At 49.5% G+C, this 19,168-nt stretch overlaps 2 protein-coding genes across 2 annotated transcripts in view; one reads left to right on the top strand and one right to left on the bottom strand.

Moving 5' to 3' along the window:
- GCC1 (GRIP and coiled-coil domain containing 1) overlaps positions 1-17,550 on the bottom strand; it is a 35,338-nt gene extending 17,788 nt beyond the window's left edge. The window contains exon 1 of the mRNA XM_073579257.1: positions 17,411-17,550. The gene's annotated coding sequence lies outside the window, so the exon portion shown is untranslated. The remainder of the gene's footprint in view (positions 1-17,410) is intronic.
- A 19-nt stretch (positions 17,551-17,569) lies between these two features.
- CALU (calumenin) overlaps positions 17,570-19,168 on the top strand; it is a 51,419-nt gene continuing 49,820 nt past the window's right edge. The window contains exon 1 of the mRNA XM_073579266.1: positions 17,570-17,670. Within this exon, the coding sequence (XP_073435367.1) occupies positions 17,633-17,670 (38 nt within the window). The 5' untranslated portion in view covers positions 17,570-17,632. The remainder of the gene's footprint in view (positions 17,671-19,168) is intronic.

Raw genomic sequence — 19,168 nt, 5'->3', positions numbered from 1 at the left:
ATGTGCTCTACTAATTCCTGAGTATGTCACCCTCAAAAGATGTAACATTCTGAATCCAGCCACCCTCCTGCCTGTGGATTCAGAAAAGGGGGAATTGGTGACCGTATTAGCAAGTGAGGAAGAATACTTTGACATGACTGCATGGAACTGTTCCTAATGCAGATTTTGAGGGTTTTTTTGTAGATGGCTCCAGATACCACCAGGATGGACGATTCTACACTGGATATGCAGTAGTATCCTCACATGAGGTAATCCGAGCGGAACCACTCCCTCCTCAAATGTCGGCACAGGAGGCAGAGTTGAAGGCACTCACTGAGGCATGTAGAGCTGCTGCGGGTAAATTCGCTAATATTTTCACAGATTCGAAGCCCATTAAAAATGCTGAGCTGGTGAAACAATTGATGGAGGCATTGATGTTACCAGTCCAGGTTGGCATTGTCAAGGTAAAAGCACACACAAAAGGTGACTCCGTGGAGGTAGAGGGCAACAGAAGGGCGGATGAGGCTGCTAAAGTAGCAGCAAGGCGGCCTAGGGAGCAGTGGACGGTGGCGGGGAGTCAGCGTATTCCAGTCACACTGAGCCTAGATGTCCTGAAATCTCTCCAGCAACTGGCTGCCCAAACAGAGAAGGTACACCGGGGGAGACTGGGAGCTGAGCTGAACTCAAACGGAGTATGGGAGAAGGATAAATTGTGCCTACCAAAGTCCCTGTTCCCGATCATGGCGCAAGCAACACATGGCCCCACTCACGCCTCAAAAAGTCACATGTGTGCCATGGTGGATGCCTTCTGGATCGCTCCTGTTTTCAGTTACGCAGCCACGAAACTTGTACAATCATGCCTCATCTGTGCACAGCACAACCCAGGTAAAACAGTAAAAGTCCCTAAGAAAGCGACAGCTAGGCCTCTCTACCCGTTTCAGAGACTGCAGATTGACGATATACAGCTACCAAGGTAATTGATTTGAAAGACCAGCTCACCCACGTCTGACCTCACCGCACCTCAGACTCGGATCCGGCCCTGCCCTGGCCGCACAGCAGTAATGAAAGAAGAAATGATCCAGCTGAAGTGCTCTGGTGATTTATTGAGTGCTGTTCAGACAACAGAACATTGGCCAGAAACGCGTAAACAATGTTCTGTTGTCTGAACAGCACTCAATAAATCACCAAAGCACTTCAGCTGGATCATTTCTTCTTTCATAGCTACCAAGGTAGGAGTGTATGCAAATATCCTAGTATGTGTAGATCTCTTCTCTGGTTGGCCGGAAGCCTATCCGGTAAAATGTGCAAATGCTAAAACGACTGCAGACAAACTGATGAAAGACCTGATCTGCAGGTTGGTGTCGCAGAAACCATAGAAAGCGATAGGGGTGCACACTTCACGGGAGAAATAATGAGGGAAGTCATGCAGGCCCTGGGTGTACAGCAAGCATTTCATACACCATATAGGCCACAAAGTAGTGGGAAAGTGGAAAGACTAAATGGGACACTTAAACTGAAAATTCAAAAAGCCATGGCAGACACAGGAAAGAGCTGGGTAGAGTGCTTGCCTCTTGCACTCTTTTCAGTCAGACAAATTCCAAATAGAAAGACAGGCTTGTCTCCCATTGAAGTCCTGTTTGGTAGTGTTCCAAAGACTGGTCTGTACTTCCCACAGGTGCTACAAATGCAACACGGTTCTATGACAGCCAATGTCCAGGCCTTACAGGAAAGACTTAATGTGGTACATAAACATGTGTTCTCATCCATTCCAGATCCTAATGCCAGTGCAGATGTGTATCAGCTGAATCCAGGTGATTGGGTGGTTATACGCAGACATGTGAGAAGGACCCTGGACCCACGATTTGACGGCCCCTTCCAAGTCCAGCTGACCACATCCACCTCAGTAAAACTTGAGGGAAAGCCCACCTGGATCCACGCCAGTCACTGCAAGAAGGTCCTGTCAACAGTAGAATGACTGTACTCCTCATCACTTTGCTGGCAGTGACAGGGTTACTGCACTCTACAGAGAGACAGGACAAACTCGTAAATGCTGACTGGGACAACAAACTTATTTGGCATCATGCTCTACTTATAAAGGACATGTAGGACAGAAACCGAAAGACTGTTGGATCTGTACACACAGCCCAGTATCTGCAAGGACTATGCAATACTTAGCCCTACCTCTGGAGCCATGGAAGGTATTAACCCAACACTGCATACACAATGAGACTTGGACTCAATCTAGGTTTTGGGGAAAAGATGTGCCCCGTGATATATCTGCCTCATTGGCTATAATCAGATGGGCCTCTAATCCCTGGTTTCAGTTTAATATAACGCGGCCTAAGGTACAAATGTGGTGGCAGGAATATGATTCAGATGTCGGAAATATGGTCGCCAGGAGGAGGACTGAAATCCCTCACTCAGACTCCATTCCCAATGATGGACTGTGGGTCAGTCTTCAACACACTGGAGCAAATACCTGTGGTGAGGACAATAATTGCTTCCTTATATACACTCATGATCAAACACAGGTTAATGAGACGGTGTACCAGGATGGTGTTGAAGGCTGTAGAGCATCTACGGGTAAAATAATAAGGAAAGAAAGGGATAAATGTACATCTGGTATAAGGGGAAAACAAATGAATAATACTTGGTGTGCCCATAAACCTTGGTATAAACTCAAAAGTCCTGACAAATGTATACAGACCCCTGGTCACGTTTGTGTTCTCCCTGAAGGAGTATTCTTGGGTTGCGGACATCGAGCCTACAGGTGGGAAGGCCAGACATAAGAGGGGTCTGCACTCTTGCCAAACTAACTCCAGCCACTTTCATAGTTCCACATAGTAAAATAGACACTGCAGCAGTTCCAATTCATACTTTGTATAGAAGGGCTGCAGACAATAAGCCCTGGCCAAATGGTAGGCCGCATCTAGTAGAAATGGGGATAACAACTAAAATATTGAGTTATATGCTAATATACCCCTTTATAACACACATGGGATAAATTAGCGGAAGCTACCGACTACCTGGACGATCAGATTTTCCAGATTCTTGAAGTTCTTAATGAAACTAATACAATACAGAGACAATTAATCATAGTTACTAACCAACATACTATAGTACTAGATTACCTGACAGCAAAAGAAGGAGGAATGTGTCAAATAATTGGTCCCACCTGTTGTAATTATATCGACCCTGCTGGCAATCTCCAGATCAGGGCCAGAATAGACAAAATAGGTGAATTTAGAGACCAATGGTTAAAACACAGTGCAAAGAGACTCCTGGTGGGGTAACACACTCTCTTTCCTAAATCCAGCAAATTGGTTTAATGGCCTTGCAGGGTGGATTTTTTTTTTGGCATAATATAGACTTGTATGCATATTTTGTTGTTTTGCTTATTGTTTTATGTGGCGCAAAAGCGCTAATATATGAATTACTTAAGCTACTGAATAATGTATGCATAAAAAAAGAATCTAAGGCTGAACCTTCTGTAGTGTATCATAGACCCCAGATAGCCATTGCTGATGGGGAAAGTGAGTGTCCACACTGAGGGTGGATGGGAGAAGCAGGTAGGAAGCCCCCTTATGGGTCCTAGACCCATGAGACAGTAGCTCCTTTGTGGACATCAGCTGACCCTGTGGCAAAGGTTATACCATTTACAAAAGGGGGAAATTGATATAGAAGAGTTAATGGTTTGCTTTTATATCCCTTTAATTGCCTTTAAGACTTCTAATGCCTTCTTCCCTATTATTGCTAGAGTTATTCTTATGTAGACTATAAGTCTCTGTTTTCAAGGAAACTATACTTGTCATCATATTTGTTCTCAATAGTCAGTAACAACATGTTCTGGGCACATTGTAAACATGACATAACCCTGAAAGTGATGATGGGGGCTACATGAGCTCCATAGAGTTGCATTTGTTGTAAATGGTATAAAATATTGCCTTGTATTTCATTATGTCAGATAAAGTGATTTGACCACGGCTTGTGTGTTGAGTCTCTTTGTCTCCAAGCGCTTGCAACAGAAGGGTGAAAAACCTCACAATCCGGACTCACTGGTGATCTGGCATAGCTGACACTTAGTCAGATCAAAAAGCAGCTACAACTGTAAGGGTACCGTTACACATAGCGATGCACCAGCGATCCTGACAACGATATGGATCGCTGGTGCATCGCTAAGTGGTCGCTAGTGAGCTGCCACACAGGCAGATCTCACCAGCGACAACGCTGGGGTCGGGGGTCGCTACTTACCTGTCAGACGCCGCGATCCTGACGTCCTCCCACCCGCTTCCACGCGTCGCTCGTCGGCGCCACAGGAAGCGCCCGACGAGAAATGATCCAGGACCTTCTCGCGCGATCAGCGATAATCAGCGGGGGAGCCGGTCGGAGGTAAGTATCACATGTAGCGATATCGCTAGCAATATCGCTGCTATGTCACAAAATCGGTGACTTTACAGCGATATTGCTAGCGATATCGCAGTGTGTAACGGGGGCTTTAGGGCAGTGAGAGTCTAGAATTCCTTGCCTGAGGAGGTGGTGATGGCGAACTCAGTCGAGGGGTTCAAGAGAGGCCTGGATGTCTTCCTGGAGTATAACAATATTATATCTTACAGTGATTAGGTTCTTTAGAAGGATGTAGATCTGGGGATTTATTCTGATGAAATATAGGCTGAACTGGATGGACAAATGTCTTTTTTCGGCCTTGATAACTATGTTACTATTATCATTGCTGTGACTAGCTGCAATGTGGCAAATCGTTTGACCATGCCCCCTCACCTGATAAGCAGCTCACTGTCAATAGACAATGTAGAGGTGGTGACAGTGGATAATCAGATTTCAATTATACCTAGATGGAAAAATCTGGCCCCCAAATCATAATACTTCCCTGCTGAAAATATGGACCACCAGACATGATGCATTTACAAGTGGTGATTTGTGCTCATCAATACACCATTAACGAACGCTGATTGACCATACATAGGTTGCTTGGCACTCATTTACCAGCCTGTTTACACTTGCTGACAAACAATGGATGATCACTAATAGGACAGGATACCTATGGGAACCCAACTGTTATCAGCAGCACATGCCCTATTTCCACTGGGCTGCGGATAGCAATGGGGTGATCTCAGATAATCAGGCACCAGTGTTCCTACTAAAGCTCATTCAACGATTATCTCCTATAAGGTACTTTACAGCAGTCATATTAAAGCTTTATTTTTCTAAGGCATGCTTTACTATTGATACCACACATTTCTATGTTCTTATAGCAGTGACAACAGATTAAAGGGTCAAACCGCTGACAGGTTCCCTTTAAGAAAATGATGCAGAGGAATAGACAGACAATAAAAAAATGTAAGAGTCCGGAAGAATCAAACTGGTTAAAAGGTGTTCTCTGGGTATATAAATATTCATGTGATCAGGTCTTTGTAATATATTATTCACTTGTTCCACAAACACCGAGCGCTGACCATACCGACAGGGTAAGGTGTCACGCGTGTACTCGTCCCATCATTAACACCGGAGCCTGATGTTGTGTGTAATGGCATATGACAAGCATTACCCCTCGCCCTCCCTGCATTGTTCGCCAAACACTAAAGGGCCCGTCACACTAAGCGATATAGCTAGCAATATCGCTGTAACATCACTGGTTTTTGTGACGTAGCAGCGATATCGCTGTGTCTGATACTTACCTACGACCCGCTCCCCCGCTGGTTATCGCTGATCGCGCGAGAAGGTCCTGGACCGTTTCTCGTCGTCCGCTTCCTGCTGTGAGGACGAGCGACGCGTGGAGCCGGGCGGGAGGACGTCAGGATCGCCTAGTGTGACAGGTAAGTAGCGACCCCCGACCCCTGCTATGTCGCTGGTGAGATCTACCTGTTTGGCAGCTCACTAGCGACCACTTAGCGATGTACCAGCGATCCTGACCGCGTCATATCGCTGGTCGGGATCGCTGGTACATCGCTAAGTGTGACAGTACTTTAACCCCTTCCTGACATGAGACGTACTATCCCGTCCATGGGACTCGGGCCCCTATGCCCATGGACGGGATAGTACGTCTAGCACGATCAGCGGCGCCCACGTGGTGAGCGCCGCTGATCGCGGCCGGGTGTCAGCTGATTATCACAGCTGACACCCGGCACAATGTGTCAGGGGCGGTCACGGACCGCCCCCGACACGTTAACCCCTTGCACACCGTGATCAAACATGATCGCGGTGTACCGGGGGTTAAAGGGAAGCATCGGCAGGGAGGGGGCTCCCTCCGAGCTTCCCTGAGCCCCCCACGGCAGCGCAATATGCAGCGCTGCTGCGAGGGAATCCTTTCATCCAGGCCCCCGGATCCAAGATGGCGACGGGGGCCTTCGGGGGCCTGAGGAAGCTGGCTTTCTCAGTGCCTGGAAAGTGCAGGCATGAGGAAGCCTTCTGCAGTGCCTGTGTCAGATCGCTGATCTGTCACAGTGATCTGTGATGTGACAGATCAGCGATCTGTCACAGGACAGTGATGTCCCACCTGGGACTATTTAATAAAGTAAAAAAAAAAAAAAAAAAAAAAAAGTGTTAAAATAATTAAAAAAAAAAAAATCGCCAAATAAATTAGAAAAAAAAAAAAAAATATTCCCCCAATAAATCCATTTTTTGGAAATAAAAAAAAAAAAAAAACAATAAAAGTACACATATTAGGTATCGCTGCGTCCGTAATGACCCGCCCTATAAAACTGTCCCATTAGTTAACCCCTTTAGCAAACCCCTTAAAAAATAAAAATAAAAAACGAAGCAAAAAATAATGATTTATTATCATACCGCCAAACAAAAAGTGTAATAACGCGCGATCAAAAAGACGCATATAAATATCCATGGTACCGCTGAAAACGTCATCTTGTCCCGCAAAAAACGAGCCGCCACACAGCATCATCAGCGAAAAAATAAAAAAGTTATAGCTCACAGAATAAAGCGATGCAAAAATAATTATTTTTTATATAAAATAGTTTTCATTGCATAAAACCGACAAAAACATAAAAAAATGACATAAATGAGGTATCGCTGTAACCGTACTGACCCGAAGAATAAAACCGCTTTATCAATTTTACCGCATGCGGAACGGTGTAAACGCACCCCCCCAAAAGAAATTCATGAAACGCTGGTTTTTGTTCATTCTGTGTCCCAAAAATAGGAATAAAAAGCGATCAAAAAATGTCACGTGCCCGAAAATGGTACCAATAAAAACGTCAACTCGTCCCGCAAAAAATAAGACCTCACATAACTCGGTGGGTCAAAATACAGAAAAATTATAGCTCTCAATATGTGGTGATGCAAAAACTATTTTTACAATAAAAAGCGTCTTTTAGCGTGCGACAGCTGCCAAATATCAAACCCCCCGTCATCACCCCCTTAGTTAGGGAAAAATAATAAAATTAAAAAAAAAAAGTATTTATCTCCATTTTCCCGTTAGGGCTAGGGTTAGGGTTAGGGTTAGGGCTAGGGTTAGGGTTAGGGTTAGGGCTAGGGTTAGGGTTAGGGCTAGGGCTCAGATTAGGGTTAGGGGTGTGTTGGGGTTAGGGTTGGAGTTATAATTGGGGGGTTTCCACTGTTTGGGCACATCAGGGGCTCTCCAAATGCAACATGGCGTCTGATCTCAATTCCAGCCAATTCTGAGTTGAAAAAGTCAAATGTTGCTCCTTCCCTTCCAAGCTCTGCCATGCGCCCAAACAGTGTTTTACCCCACATGTAGGGTATCAACCTACTCAGGACAAATTGCAAAACAATTTTTGGGGTCCAATTTCTCCTGTTACCCTTAGGAAAATAAAAAATTGGGGGCAAAAATATCATTTTTGTGGAAAAAAATTATTTTTTTATTTTCACGTCCGAGTGTTATAAACTTCTGTGAAGCACTTGGGGGTTCAAAGTGCTCACCACACATCTAGATAAGTTGCGTGGGGGGTCTAGTGTCCAAAATGGGGTCACTTGTGGGGAGTTTCAATAGTTTAGGTACATCAGGGGCTCTCCAAACACACATGACACCCGCAGACCATTCCATCAAAGTCTGCATTCCAAAACGTCACTGCTTCCCTTCCGAGCCCCGACGTGTGTCCATACAGTAGTTTTCTCCCACATATGGGGTGTCAGCGTACTCAGGCCAAATTGGACAACAACTTTTGGGGGTCCAATTTCTCCTGTTACCCTTGGGAAAATGAAAAAATTGGGGACTAATTGATCATGTTTCTGGGAAAAATACGATTTTTTTATTTTCATGCCATGGCATTATAAACTTCTGTGAAGCTCTTGGGGGTTCAAAGTGCTCACCTCACATCTAGATAAGTTCCTTAGTGGGTCTAGTTTTCAAAATGGGGTCATTTGTGGGGGGTTTCCACTGTTTAGGTACATTAGGGGCTCTCCAAAGGCAACATGACACCCGCAGACCATTCCATCAAAGTCTGCATTCCAAAACGTCACTACTTCCCTTCCGAGCCCCGACGTGTGCCCATACAGTAGTTTTCTCCCACATATGGGGTATCAGCATACTCAGGACAAATTGGACAACAACTTTTGGGGTCCAATTTCTCCTGGTACCCTTGGGAAAATAAAAAAATGGTGACTAAAAGATCATGTTTGTGGAAAAAATACGAATTTTTTATTTTCACGCCCGGGCATTATAAACTTCTGTGAAGCACTGGGGGGGTCAAAGTGCTCACCACACATCTAGATAAGTTCCGTAGGGGGTCTAGTTTCCAAAATGGTGTCATTTGTGGGGGGTTTCCACTGTTTTGGTACATCAGGAGTTTTCCAAACGCGACATGGTGTCCGATCTCAATTCCAGCCAAAAACGTCAAATGGCGCTGCTTCCCTTCCGAGCTCTGCCATGCGCCCAAATAGTGGTTTACCCCCACATGTGGGGTATCAGCGTACTCAGGACAAATTGCACAATAACTTTTACGGTCCTGTTACCCTTGGAAAAATAAGAATTGAGGGTGAAAAGATCATTTTTGTGGAAAAAAAACAGGATTTTTTGGGTTGCTTACCGTAAAATCTGTTTCTCGGAGCCTTCATTGGGGGACACAGAGACCATGGGTGTATGCTGCTGCCACTAGGAGTCTGACACTATGCACAAAAAAAGGTTAGCTCCTCCTCCGCAGTGTACACCCCACCGACCGGCAGGAAGTTCCTCAGTTAGTGAGAAAGCAGTAGGAGAAGTAACAGAATAGATTGAAAGCAGAACAAACAACTCAACTGTGACAAACATAAGAACAGGAGTTGTAGAACATGGGAGGGTGCTGTGTCCCCCAATGAAGGCTCCGAGAAACAGATTTTACGGTAAGCAACCCAAAAAATCCTGTTTTCTCGTTCGCCTTATTGGGGGACACAGAGACCATGGGACGTCCCAAAGCAGTCCCTGGGGTGGGAAACAAACTTCCATCAGGCCAGTGGACTCGCCACCGCAGCCTGCAGAATCCTTCTACATAGGCTGGCGTCCGCCGAAGCGTAGGTGTGGACCCTGTAGAATTTCACAAAGGTGTGAACCGATGACCACGTTGCAGCATTGCAAAGCTGCAGCGCGGAAGCTCTGTGGCGCACCGCCCAGGAGGCACCCACCGCCCGGGTAGAGTGCGCTCTGATCCCTGGAGGGACCACTCGATGCTTGACCCGGTATGCCTCCAAAATTGCCGATCTGATCCAGCGCGCAATAGTGGCCTTTGAGGCTGGGTGATGAACAGAGAGTCTGACTTCCACAAGGAAGTCGTCCGGGCTAGATAGACTCTCAATGCCCTGACTAGGTCCAGCTTGTCCAAAGACCGCTCCCGAGGGTGAGCTGGGCTCGGGCAGAAGGATGGCAGAACAATGTCCTCATTGAGGTGAAACGAAGATACCACCTTCGGAAGAAAAGAGGGCGGAGGCCGCAGAACTACCTTGTCCTGATGAAGGACCAAAAAAGGAGAGCGGCAAGAAAGTACCGCTAATTCCGACACGCGCCGGATGGAGGTAATGGCCACCAGAAAGGCCACTTTCCAAGAAAGGAGGGAAAGGGAAACGTCCCTGAGAGGTTCAAAAGGAGGACCCTGCAGAACCTGAAGAACCAAATTAAGATCCCAAGGATCCACGGGAGCTCGGTACGGAGGAACCGTGTGAGCCACACCCTGGAGGAAGGTTTTGACCTGGGGCCGGGAGGCCAGCGTTTTCTGAAATAAAATGGACAGTGCCGAAACTTGACCCTTCAAGGAACTGAGAGCAAGCCCCGCATCCAGCCCTGCCTGAAGAAACGCTAGAATAGAAGGGAGCGAAAAAACCAAGGGCGCGATGTCATTGGCCTCACACCAGGAGAAATAGGCTTTCCAAGTACGGTAATAGATCTTCGAAGAAGAAGGCTTTCTGGCGCGGATCATGGTAAGAATTACCCGATCAGAGATTCCTGCCCGTCTCAAAACCTCGGTCTCAACAGCCACGCCGTTAAATTGAGCGACCGAGAATTGGGGTGGGAAATTGGGCCTTGAGACAGCAGATCTGCCCGTCGGGAAGCTTCCAGGGGGCATCCGCGAGAAGGTTGACAATGTCTGCGAATCAAGACCTTCTGGGCCAATTCGGGGCGATGAGGATGACTGGAATCCCCTCTGCTTTGATTTTCTTCAACAACTTGGGAAGAAGAGGCAGAGGAGGGAACAGGTAGGGGAGCACGAACTGTGACCAAGGGACGGCCAGAGCGTCGGCGCCCACTGCCAGAGGGTCCCGAGACCTGGACACGAATTGTGGTACTTTCCTGTTGAGGCGAGATGCCATGAGGTCTACATCCGGGGTTCCCCACCGACGGCAGAGCAGATGAAACACCTCCGGATGTAGGGACCATTACCCTGCCGCGAGACCCTCGCGGCTGAGGAAATCGGCGGCCCAGTTGTCCACGCCGGGAATGTGAACCGCGGAAATCGTTGGAACAAAGGTCTCTGCCCATTGAAGAATTCTGGACACTTCCGCCAGGGCTGAGACACTCCGTGTCCCCCCTTGGCGGTTGATATATGCCACTGCTGTGGCATTGTCTGTCTGAATCCTGACAGGCAGGCCCTTGAGGCGCCTTTCCCAGTGGACGAGAGCTAGATGGATCGCCCGTATCTCTAGGACATTGATCTGCAGAACTGATTCCTGAGTCGACCATCGACCCTGAACAGTGTGATTGCGGAACACTGCACCCCAGCCGATGAGGCTGGCGTCCGTAGTGACAATCTGCCAGTGAACGGGAAAAGACCGCCCCAAGAGAATGAGGGGAGACGTCAACCACCAGTTGAGAGACCGCCTGATGCGGCAGGAATGGCGAACCGGACGATCCAGAGACAGAGCCGACCTGTTCCACCTGGACAAAATGGCCTGCTGGAGTGGCCTGGCGTGAAATTGGGCAAAGGGAACTGCCTCTATCGCCGCCACCATCTTCCCCAGGACCCTCATGGCTGACCTGAGGGATGGAAATCGTGTGATCTGTAATGATCGCACGCCCTGCTGCAGGGAAAGAATCTTGTCTTGTGGGAGAAATACCCTTGACCGACGAGTGTCGAACAGAAGGCCCAGAAACACAAGGCGTTGAGTAGGGACCAGACAGGACTTTTCCAGGTTGACGATCCACCCAAAACTGGACAGGGTGTCTAGAACGATCGCCACACTTAGGCGGGCCTGTTGAAAGGAGGGGGCCTTGATCAGGATATCGTCGAGGTACGGAAAAAGAACGAGACCTCTGATCCTCAACAAGGCCATCAACGCCGCCATAATCTTCGTGAAGACTCTGGGAGCGGTGGCGAGCCCGAAAGGAAGCGCGACGAACTGGTAATGTTCGTGAAGAATCGCAAACCGCAGGAACTTCTGATGTCCGGGAAATATGGGCACATGTAGATAGGCATCTTGGATGTCTATGGAACCCATGAATTCCTGCTCCTCCATGGAAGCAATTACCGAGCGAACTGACTCCATCCGGAAGTGGCGAAGGCGAACTCTCTTGTTGAGTAACTTGAGATCCAAGATGGGTCGAACTGTCCCGTCCTTTTTCGGCACCACAAACAGGTTTGAATAAAACCCTGTGAAGCGTTCCGATTCGGGAACGGGCACAATCACCCCGGAACTGAGAAGAGAGGCGATGGCCGAACCGAACCCCTGGACCAAGGCCGGATCCCTCGGCGGACGGGATTGTAAGAAACGATCCCGTGGAAGAGAAATGAACTCTATTTTGTATCCTGTTGATACAACCTCTCTGACCCAAGCGTCCTCTACTGAGGCGAGCCAGACGTCGCTGAAGAAGAGAAGTCGACCTCCCAATTGGAAGGGACCCACGGGAGACCGATGGTAGTCATGCGGACGTAGACCGTCCAGATCTAGATCTGGACGGTCTTCCCTGGGAAGAGTGGGACCGCCAGGACGGAGTGGGCCTGAAGGAAACCTTCTTTCTTTCCTGACGTGCCTGTGGCCTTTGCTGGTTGGAAGGGTTTTCCGCCGTATTGAAACGGCGGAAAGTCCGACAAGGACGAAACTGACGCCTTGGAGGAGGTCTGCGAGGCTTGGAGGGATGAAGAGAACTCGTACCTCCGGTAGCGTCCTTAATAATCTGATCCAATTGTGATCCGAAGAGACGCACTCCCTGAAAAGGCAGATTGGTCAGAGACTTTTTAGAGGACATGTCCGCCTGCCAGGCCTTGAGCCAAATTGTACGTCGGATTGCCACGATGTTACTTGACGCCTGAACTGTGCAAGATGCGGCATCCAAGGAGGCAGAAAGCAGATAATCCCCCGCATGGGAAATCTGATTGGCGAGATCGGCCATATGCTCTGGTCGTGCCTTATCCAGAATGCCCTGCCGAAGGTCATCTGCCCAAGTGGATATGGCCTTTGCTGCCCAAGAAGAAACAAAGACTGGACATACCGCTGCTGATGCCGCTTCGAAGGCAGATTTTGCTAGAGATTCTATGATCCTATCATTAGAATCTTTTAGCGACGCCACACCTGACAGCGGAAGGACCGTATTATTAGAAAGTCTGGACACGGGAGGGTCCACCGAGGGAGAAGCGGCCCAGTTGTCCGTGAGCTCTTTAGCAAACGGGTACAGCACGCCGAGACGCTTTCCTCCTTGAAAGCGTCTGGTCGGATCTTCTCTCTCCTTTGTAAAAATCTTTCCAAACTCAGAATGGAAGGGAAACACCCTGGATGGTGTTTCCGCCCATCTGGACGAAACCTCCTGATCTGAGGATTTCGCAGGGGCGTCAGCGATGTCAAAGGTATGGTGAATCGCGGCAATGAGGTTTTGCACCGTAACCTTCATGTTCGCATCCTGGTCTGAATCCAGCTCTAAGACCCCTTCCGATTCCGAAAGCGCTTCGCCTGACTCGGGGGAGGAGGCCCGAGAGGGAGACTGCTGGGGACTATGGGGTGAGGTAGGACGAGGGGAGGACTCCGCCTGGAGGTCCTGCCTGGGCCTCTTGCGACTGCCGCTGGCTGGCTCAGATGGGACGTCCTGAGACGTGCTGGGTCCCGCCGAAGCTCCCAAGGGCAACTTGTCCAGAACGGCTACTAGGGACTGAGACACCTTGATGAGGTCTGCCACTGACTGTGATTGAGAGGAGGCCCAACCCGGCATGGGGGGCTCACTCGCCCCTGGGGCTATGGATGGCTCCTGAGCGGCGTCGGGCTGGACGCAGAGCGGGTACGATCAGACTTAGCGTTGGACATAGTGAAAAGAGAGGCAGTGCCGGCTGGTTGGGGGACAGAAGGCAGAGAAGGGTGTCAGTCTGCAGGTGCAGAGCTACTCACGGTCCGGTGTCCCCAAGGGCGACGCTCTCTGATCTGGCTGCAGGATGAGGCCAGGCCAATCCGGCTGAAAAAAGGCCCAGCGACCGAAATCCGGCAGGGAATGAGGTCCGGCTGGCAGGCTGAGAAGATGGCGACCACCAGGGAAAGGGCGCGCTGCCAGAGGGAGAAGAAGGGCGGAGCTCGCCGCAGAGATCCCCTTAGCACCGCCCGCTGTCCAATAGCAGGCTGGTGTGAGGCAAGGGGGCTGGGAAGGCCTAGGACGGGCGGGAGAGAAGCCCGCTTAGAAGAAAGGGGCAGGGGGCGTGGCCGCGACGCAGCGGTAGGCCCGAGATGAAGCCGGGGCCTAAATTAATAGCGCCGGCCGCCTGTCAGCAGGGGGTCGGCGCGGAAGATGCGCCGCAACACCGGGCCACAACCCCGGGCCGCGTCCCTGCTTCCCACAGCCCGACCCCTGTATACCCCTGCCGGGATGAAGAAGAAACGGGGGGGGGGGGGCGCAGAACAAGGCCCGAAAGAAAAGGGGCCTTCATGGATGCGGCGACCGTGGGGAGAAGCGGGCGCGCAGGCCCTACCGTGGTCCCCTGATGAAAATGCCGGGGGACCGCTAGATCGCATACTCACCCAGGCCGGGGGACACAATAAAGGTACCTGAGAATCCCACGCTGTCTGTCGTCTTTATGGAATCCACTCCTCGTCCAACCGTCAGGCTCTGGTAGGCGAGATGGTGGGAGGCGGGGGGCAAGGACCGTCCGTATAGCTGGCACGCACCTGTGCGAGGCTCCTGGTCCTGCCGCGGAGACCTATGAGGATACGGGGTGGCAGTACACGCCGTACTCATAGTCTCTTTGTGGGAGTACGGATGTGACTGTTCACTCCGTATCCCTCCGAAACCTGTAAAGGAACGACGCACGACGAGGTAGATAGGGGTCTAATAAAAGACCCGTGTCCACCTCCTACTGACACTAAGCTAAACTGAGGAACTTCCTGCCGGTCGGTGGGGTGTACACTGCGGAGGAGGAGCTAACCTTTTTTTGTGCATAGTGTCAGCCTCCTAGTGGCAGCAGCATACACCCATGGTCTCTGTGTCCCCCAATAAGGCGAACGAGAAATATGATTTTTTAATTGTATGGCTTTATGTTATAAACTTCTGTGAAGCCCATGGGGGTTCAAAGTTCTCACCACACATCTAGCTAAGTTCCTTAGGGGGTCTAGTTTCCAAAATGGTGTCATTTGTGGGGGGTTTCCACTGTTTTGGTACATCAGGGGTTTTCCAAACGCGACATGGTGTCCGATCTCAATTCCAGCCAAAAACGTCAAATGGCGCTGCTTCCCTTCCGAGCTCTGCCATGCGCCCAAATAGTGGTTTACCCCCACATGTGGGGTATCAGCGTACTCAGGACAAATTGCACAATAACTTTTAGGGTCCTGTTACCCTTGGAAAAATAAGAATTGAGGGTGAAAAGATCATTTTTGTGGAAAAAATATGATTTTTTAATTGTATGGCTTTATGTTATAAACTTCTGTGAAGCCCATGGGGGTTCAAAGTTCTCACCACACATCTAGATAAGTTCCTTAGGGGGTCTAGTTTCCAAAATGGTGTCCTTTGTGGGGGGTTTCCACTGTTTTGGTACATCAGGGGTTTTCCAAACGCGACATGGTGTCCGATCTCAATTCCAGCCAAAAACGTCAAATGGCGCTGCTTCCCTTCCGAGCTCTGCCATGCGCCCAAATAGTGGTTTACCCCCACATGTGGGGTATCAGCGTACTCAGGACAAATTGCACAATAACTTTTAGGGTCCTGTTACCCTTGGGAAAATAAAAATTGGGGTGAAAAGATCATTTTTGTGGAAAAAATATGATTTTTTAATTGTACCGCTGTACGTTATAAACTTCTGTAAAGCCCTTGTGGGTTCAAAGTTCTCACCACATATCTAGATAAGTTCCTTGGGGGGTCTAGTTTCCAAAATGGGGTCACTTGTAGGGGGTTTCCACTGTTTAGGTACATCAGGGACTCTCCAAACGTGACATGGCGTCCAATCTGAATTCCAGCCAATTTTGCATTGAAAAAGTCAAACGGCGCTCCTTCCATTCTGAGCTCTGCCATGCACCAAAACAGTGGTTCCCCCCCACATATCAGGTATCTGCGTACTCAGGACAAATTGCACAATAACTTTTGCAGTCCAATTTCTCCTGTTACCCTTGGTAAAATAAAAAAAATTGAACCTGAAGTATTTTTTTTATGAAAAAAAGTTAGATGTTCATTTTTTTTTAAATATTCAAAAAAAATCCTGTGACGCACCTAAAGGGTTAATAAACTTCTTGAATGTGGTTTTGAGCACTTTAAGGGGTGCAGTTTTTAGAATGGTGTCACTTTTGGGTATTTTCTATCATATAGACCCCTCAAAGTGGCTTCAAATGTGATGTGGTCCATAAAAATAAAATGGTGTTGCAAAAATGAGAAATCGCTGGTCAACTTTTAACCCTTATAACTTCCTAACAAAAAAAAATTTTGGTTCCAAAATTGTGCTGATGTAAAGTAAACATGTGGGAAATGTTAGTTATCAAGTTTTTTGTGTGCCGTATCTCTGTGATTTAAGGGCATAAAAATTAAAAGTTGGAAAATTGCGAAATTTTCAACATTTTCGCCAAATTTCTGTTTTTCTCACAAATAAACGCAAGTTATTTGAATGAAATTTTACCACTAACATGAAGTACAATATGTCACGAGAAAACAATGTCAGAATCACCGGGATCCATGGAAGCGTTCCAGAGTTATGACCTCATAAAGGTACAGTGGTCAGAATTGTAAAAATTGGCCCGTTCATGAACGTGCAAACCACCCTTGGGGGTGAAGGGGTTAAGGATGACGGTGACGCTGCAGCGAGACCAACAATACCACAATGTAAAAAACACACAATACCCAAACTTCACACAAAATTTACTCCGGTGGTAGCATTGGCTTTCTGAAAGAAGCAATTGTAGGATAACAGGTATCCACCTGCACAGTAAGTACTAGTGAGAACAGGGTTGTGTGACGAGATTAGATTATATGTAGATAAATGACATATATACACACACATCAATGATATGTAGAGGACATCTAGATATACAGATGAATTACATGAATGATAGACAAAGCCATACAGGATAGATCACTGATAATATGTAGATCCATGACACACATAGGGAAGATAGAGATGGGTGACACATAGATCTACAGATAGAGGACTGATAATAAATGACATGTATACAGATAGAGGACTGATAATAAATGACATGTACACAGATAGAGGACTGATAATAAATGACATGTATACAGATAGAGGACTGATAATAAATGACATGTACACAGATAGATGAGTGATCTATGACATGCAGATGAGTGATAATATGCAGATACATGACATGTACACACAAAGGGGAGACATGAGATCGGTGACACATAGATCTAGAGAGATGAGTGCTATATGACATGCAGGTGACAGATGATGTGCAGCTAGCTGATCTCTATGACAGAGGGGCTGTGACCGGGGGGCAGAGCTCTCCATCCTTTGCACTGAGCAGACTTCCCGCAGTGATCACTTCTTATTCTCCCAGGTGTAAGGCCGGAGCAGCACCACACTGTCCACACTATGTGACCACGGTCCCGCACCCCGACACTTACCTCCCAGGTCTCCCATAAGCCGGTAAGCACCCGGGAGGTGCGACTGACGTGTCTGCTCCCCAGCTGGTCAACCGTGCCTACCCGGATCCATGTCCGGTATTCACATTACTTCCGGTTACCTCACGGATGGGTGTACAAATATGTCGGACGGCGGACTTCCTGAACGGAAGATGCCAGAGATGACAAGCCCTGTCCTGCTGGTGGCTGCTTCCCCGACACGTGATGTGGCAGCTTCCCGGGAGCGAGTTTGCACTTCCAAGGTGAGCGTGTAGTGGGCGTGTCAGGGGAGTGGCAGTCTCTGGGAGCTGCAGCCGCTCATTGGCTGTGCAGCTCCATGCTTTGATTGGCTGCCAGGCTGCAATTGGCCTGACGCTGATAGTCCATCAGGAGCTGGCTCAGTGCCCCTGAGGCAGGCAGAAGGTGGAGGGCGCAATGGCTGTTCGGTGCCCACAGGACCTGTGATGAGGTCACAGGAGGGGAGGAGTCAGGGGTCACATGATCAGGGAGCCTCAGTGTATGCAGGACTCTGTGTTGGTTGTCATGGTGCTGGATGAGGGGAAGTTTATGTGTGGGGTCAGGAGGGGTTTACAGGGTGGACATAGCGGAGCTGCGCGTGTACGGAGCGGAACCGTGTGTGTACGGAGCGGAACCGTGTGTGTACGGAGCGGAACCGTGTGTGTGTACGAGGTGTACGGAGAGGAGCTGCGCGTGTGCGAGGTGTACGGAGCTGAACTGTGTGCGTGGTGTACGGAGAGGAGCCGCGCGTGTGCGAGGTGTACGGAGAGGAGCCGCGCGTGTACGAGGTGTACGGAGAGGAGCTGCGCGTGTGCGAGGTGAACGGAGAGGAGCTGCGCGTGTACGAGGTGTACGGAGAGGAGCTGCGCGTGTGCGAGGTGTACGGAGCTGAACCGTGTGCGAGGTGTACGGAGAGGAGCTGCGCGTGTGCGAGGTGTACGGACTTGAACCGTGTGCGTGGTGTACGGAGAGGAGCCGCGCGTGTACGAGGTGTACGGAGAGGAGCTGCGCGTGTGCGAGGTGTACGGACTTGAACCGTGTGCGTGGTGTACGGAGAGGAGCTGCGCGTGTACGAGGTGTACGGGGAGGAGCTGCGCGTGTGCGAGGTGTACGGACTTGAACCGTGTGCGTGGTGTACGGAGAGGAGCCGCGCGTGTGCGAGGTGTACGGAGAGGAGCCGCGCGTGTGCGAGGTGTACGGAGAGGAGCCGCGCGTGTGCGAGGTGTACGGAGAGGAGCCGCGCGTGTGCGAGGTGTACAGAGAGGAGCCGCGCGTGTGCGAGGTGTACGGAGAGGAGCCGCGCGTGTGCGAGGTGTACGGAGAGGAGCCGCGCGTGTGCGAGGTGTACGGAGAGGAGCCGCTCGTGTGCGAGATGTACGGAGAGGAGCCGCGCGTGTGCGAGGTGTACGGAGCGGAGCCGCGCGTGTGCGAGGTGTACGGAGCGGAGCCGCGCGTGTACGAGGTGTACGGAGAGGAGCCGCGCGTGTGCGAGGTGCACGGAGAGGAGCCGCGCGTGTGCGAGGTGCACGGAGAGAAGGCGCGCGTGTGCGAGGTGCACGGAGAGAAGCCGAGCGTCTGCGAGGTGTATGGAGCTAAGATGAGCGGAGCCGTGTGTGTACGAGATGTACGGAGCAAAGCCGTGTGTGTACAGCATGTACGGAGCAGAGTCACGTGAGCAGCATGTGTACAGCGTGTACGGATATTGACTTTGCTGTTCATCGTGCTAATGTGTTTGGAGATCCT

This window comes from Dendrobates tinctorius, unplaced genomic scaffold (genome assembly GCF_039654945.1).
Source record: "Dendrobates tinctorius isolate UK_male_01 unplaced genomic scaffold, ASM3965494v1 ptg000062l, whole genome shotgun sequence".
In the NCBI taxonomy this organism is placed as follows: Eukaryota; Metazoa; Chordata; class Amphibia; order Anura; family Dendrobatidae; genus Dendrobates; species Dendrobates tinctorius.
The sequence above is the reverse complement of the archived record's forward strand: the minus strand, read 5'-3'. Positions and strand labels throughout refer to the sequence as shown.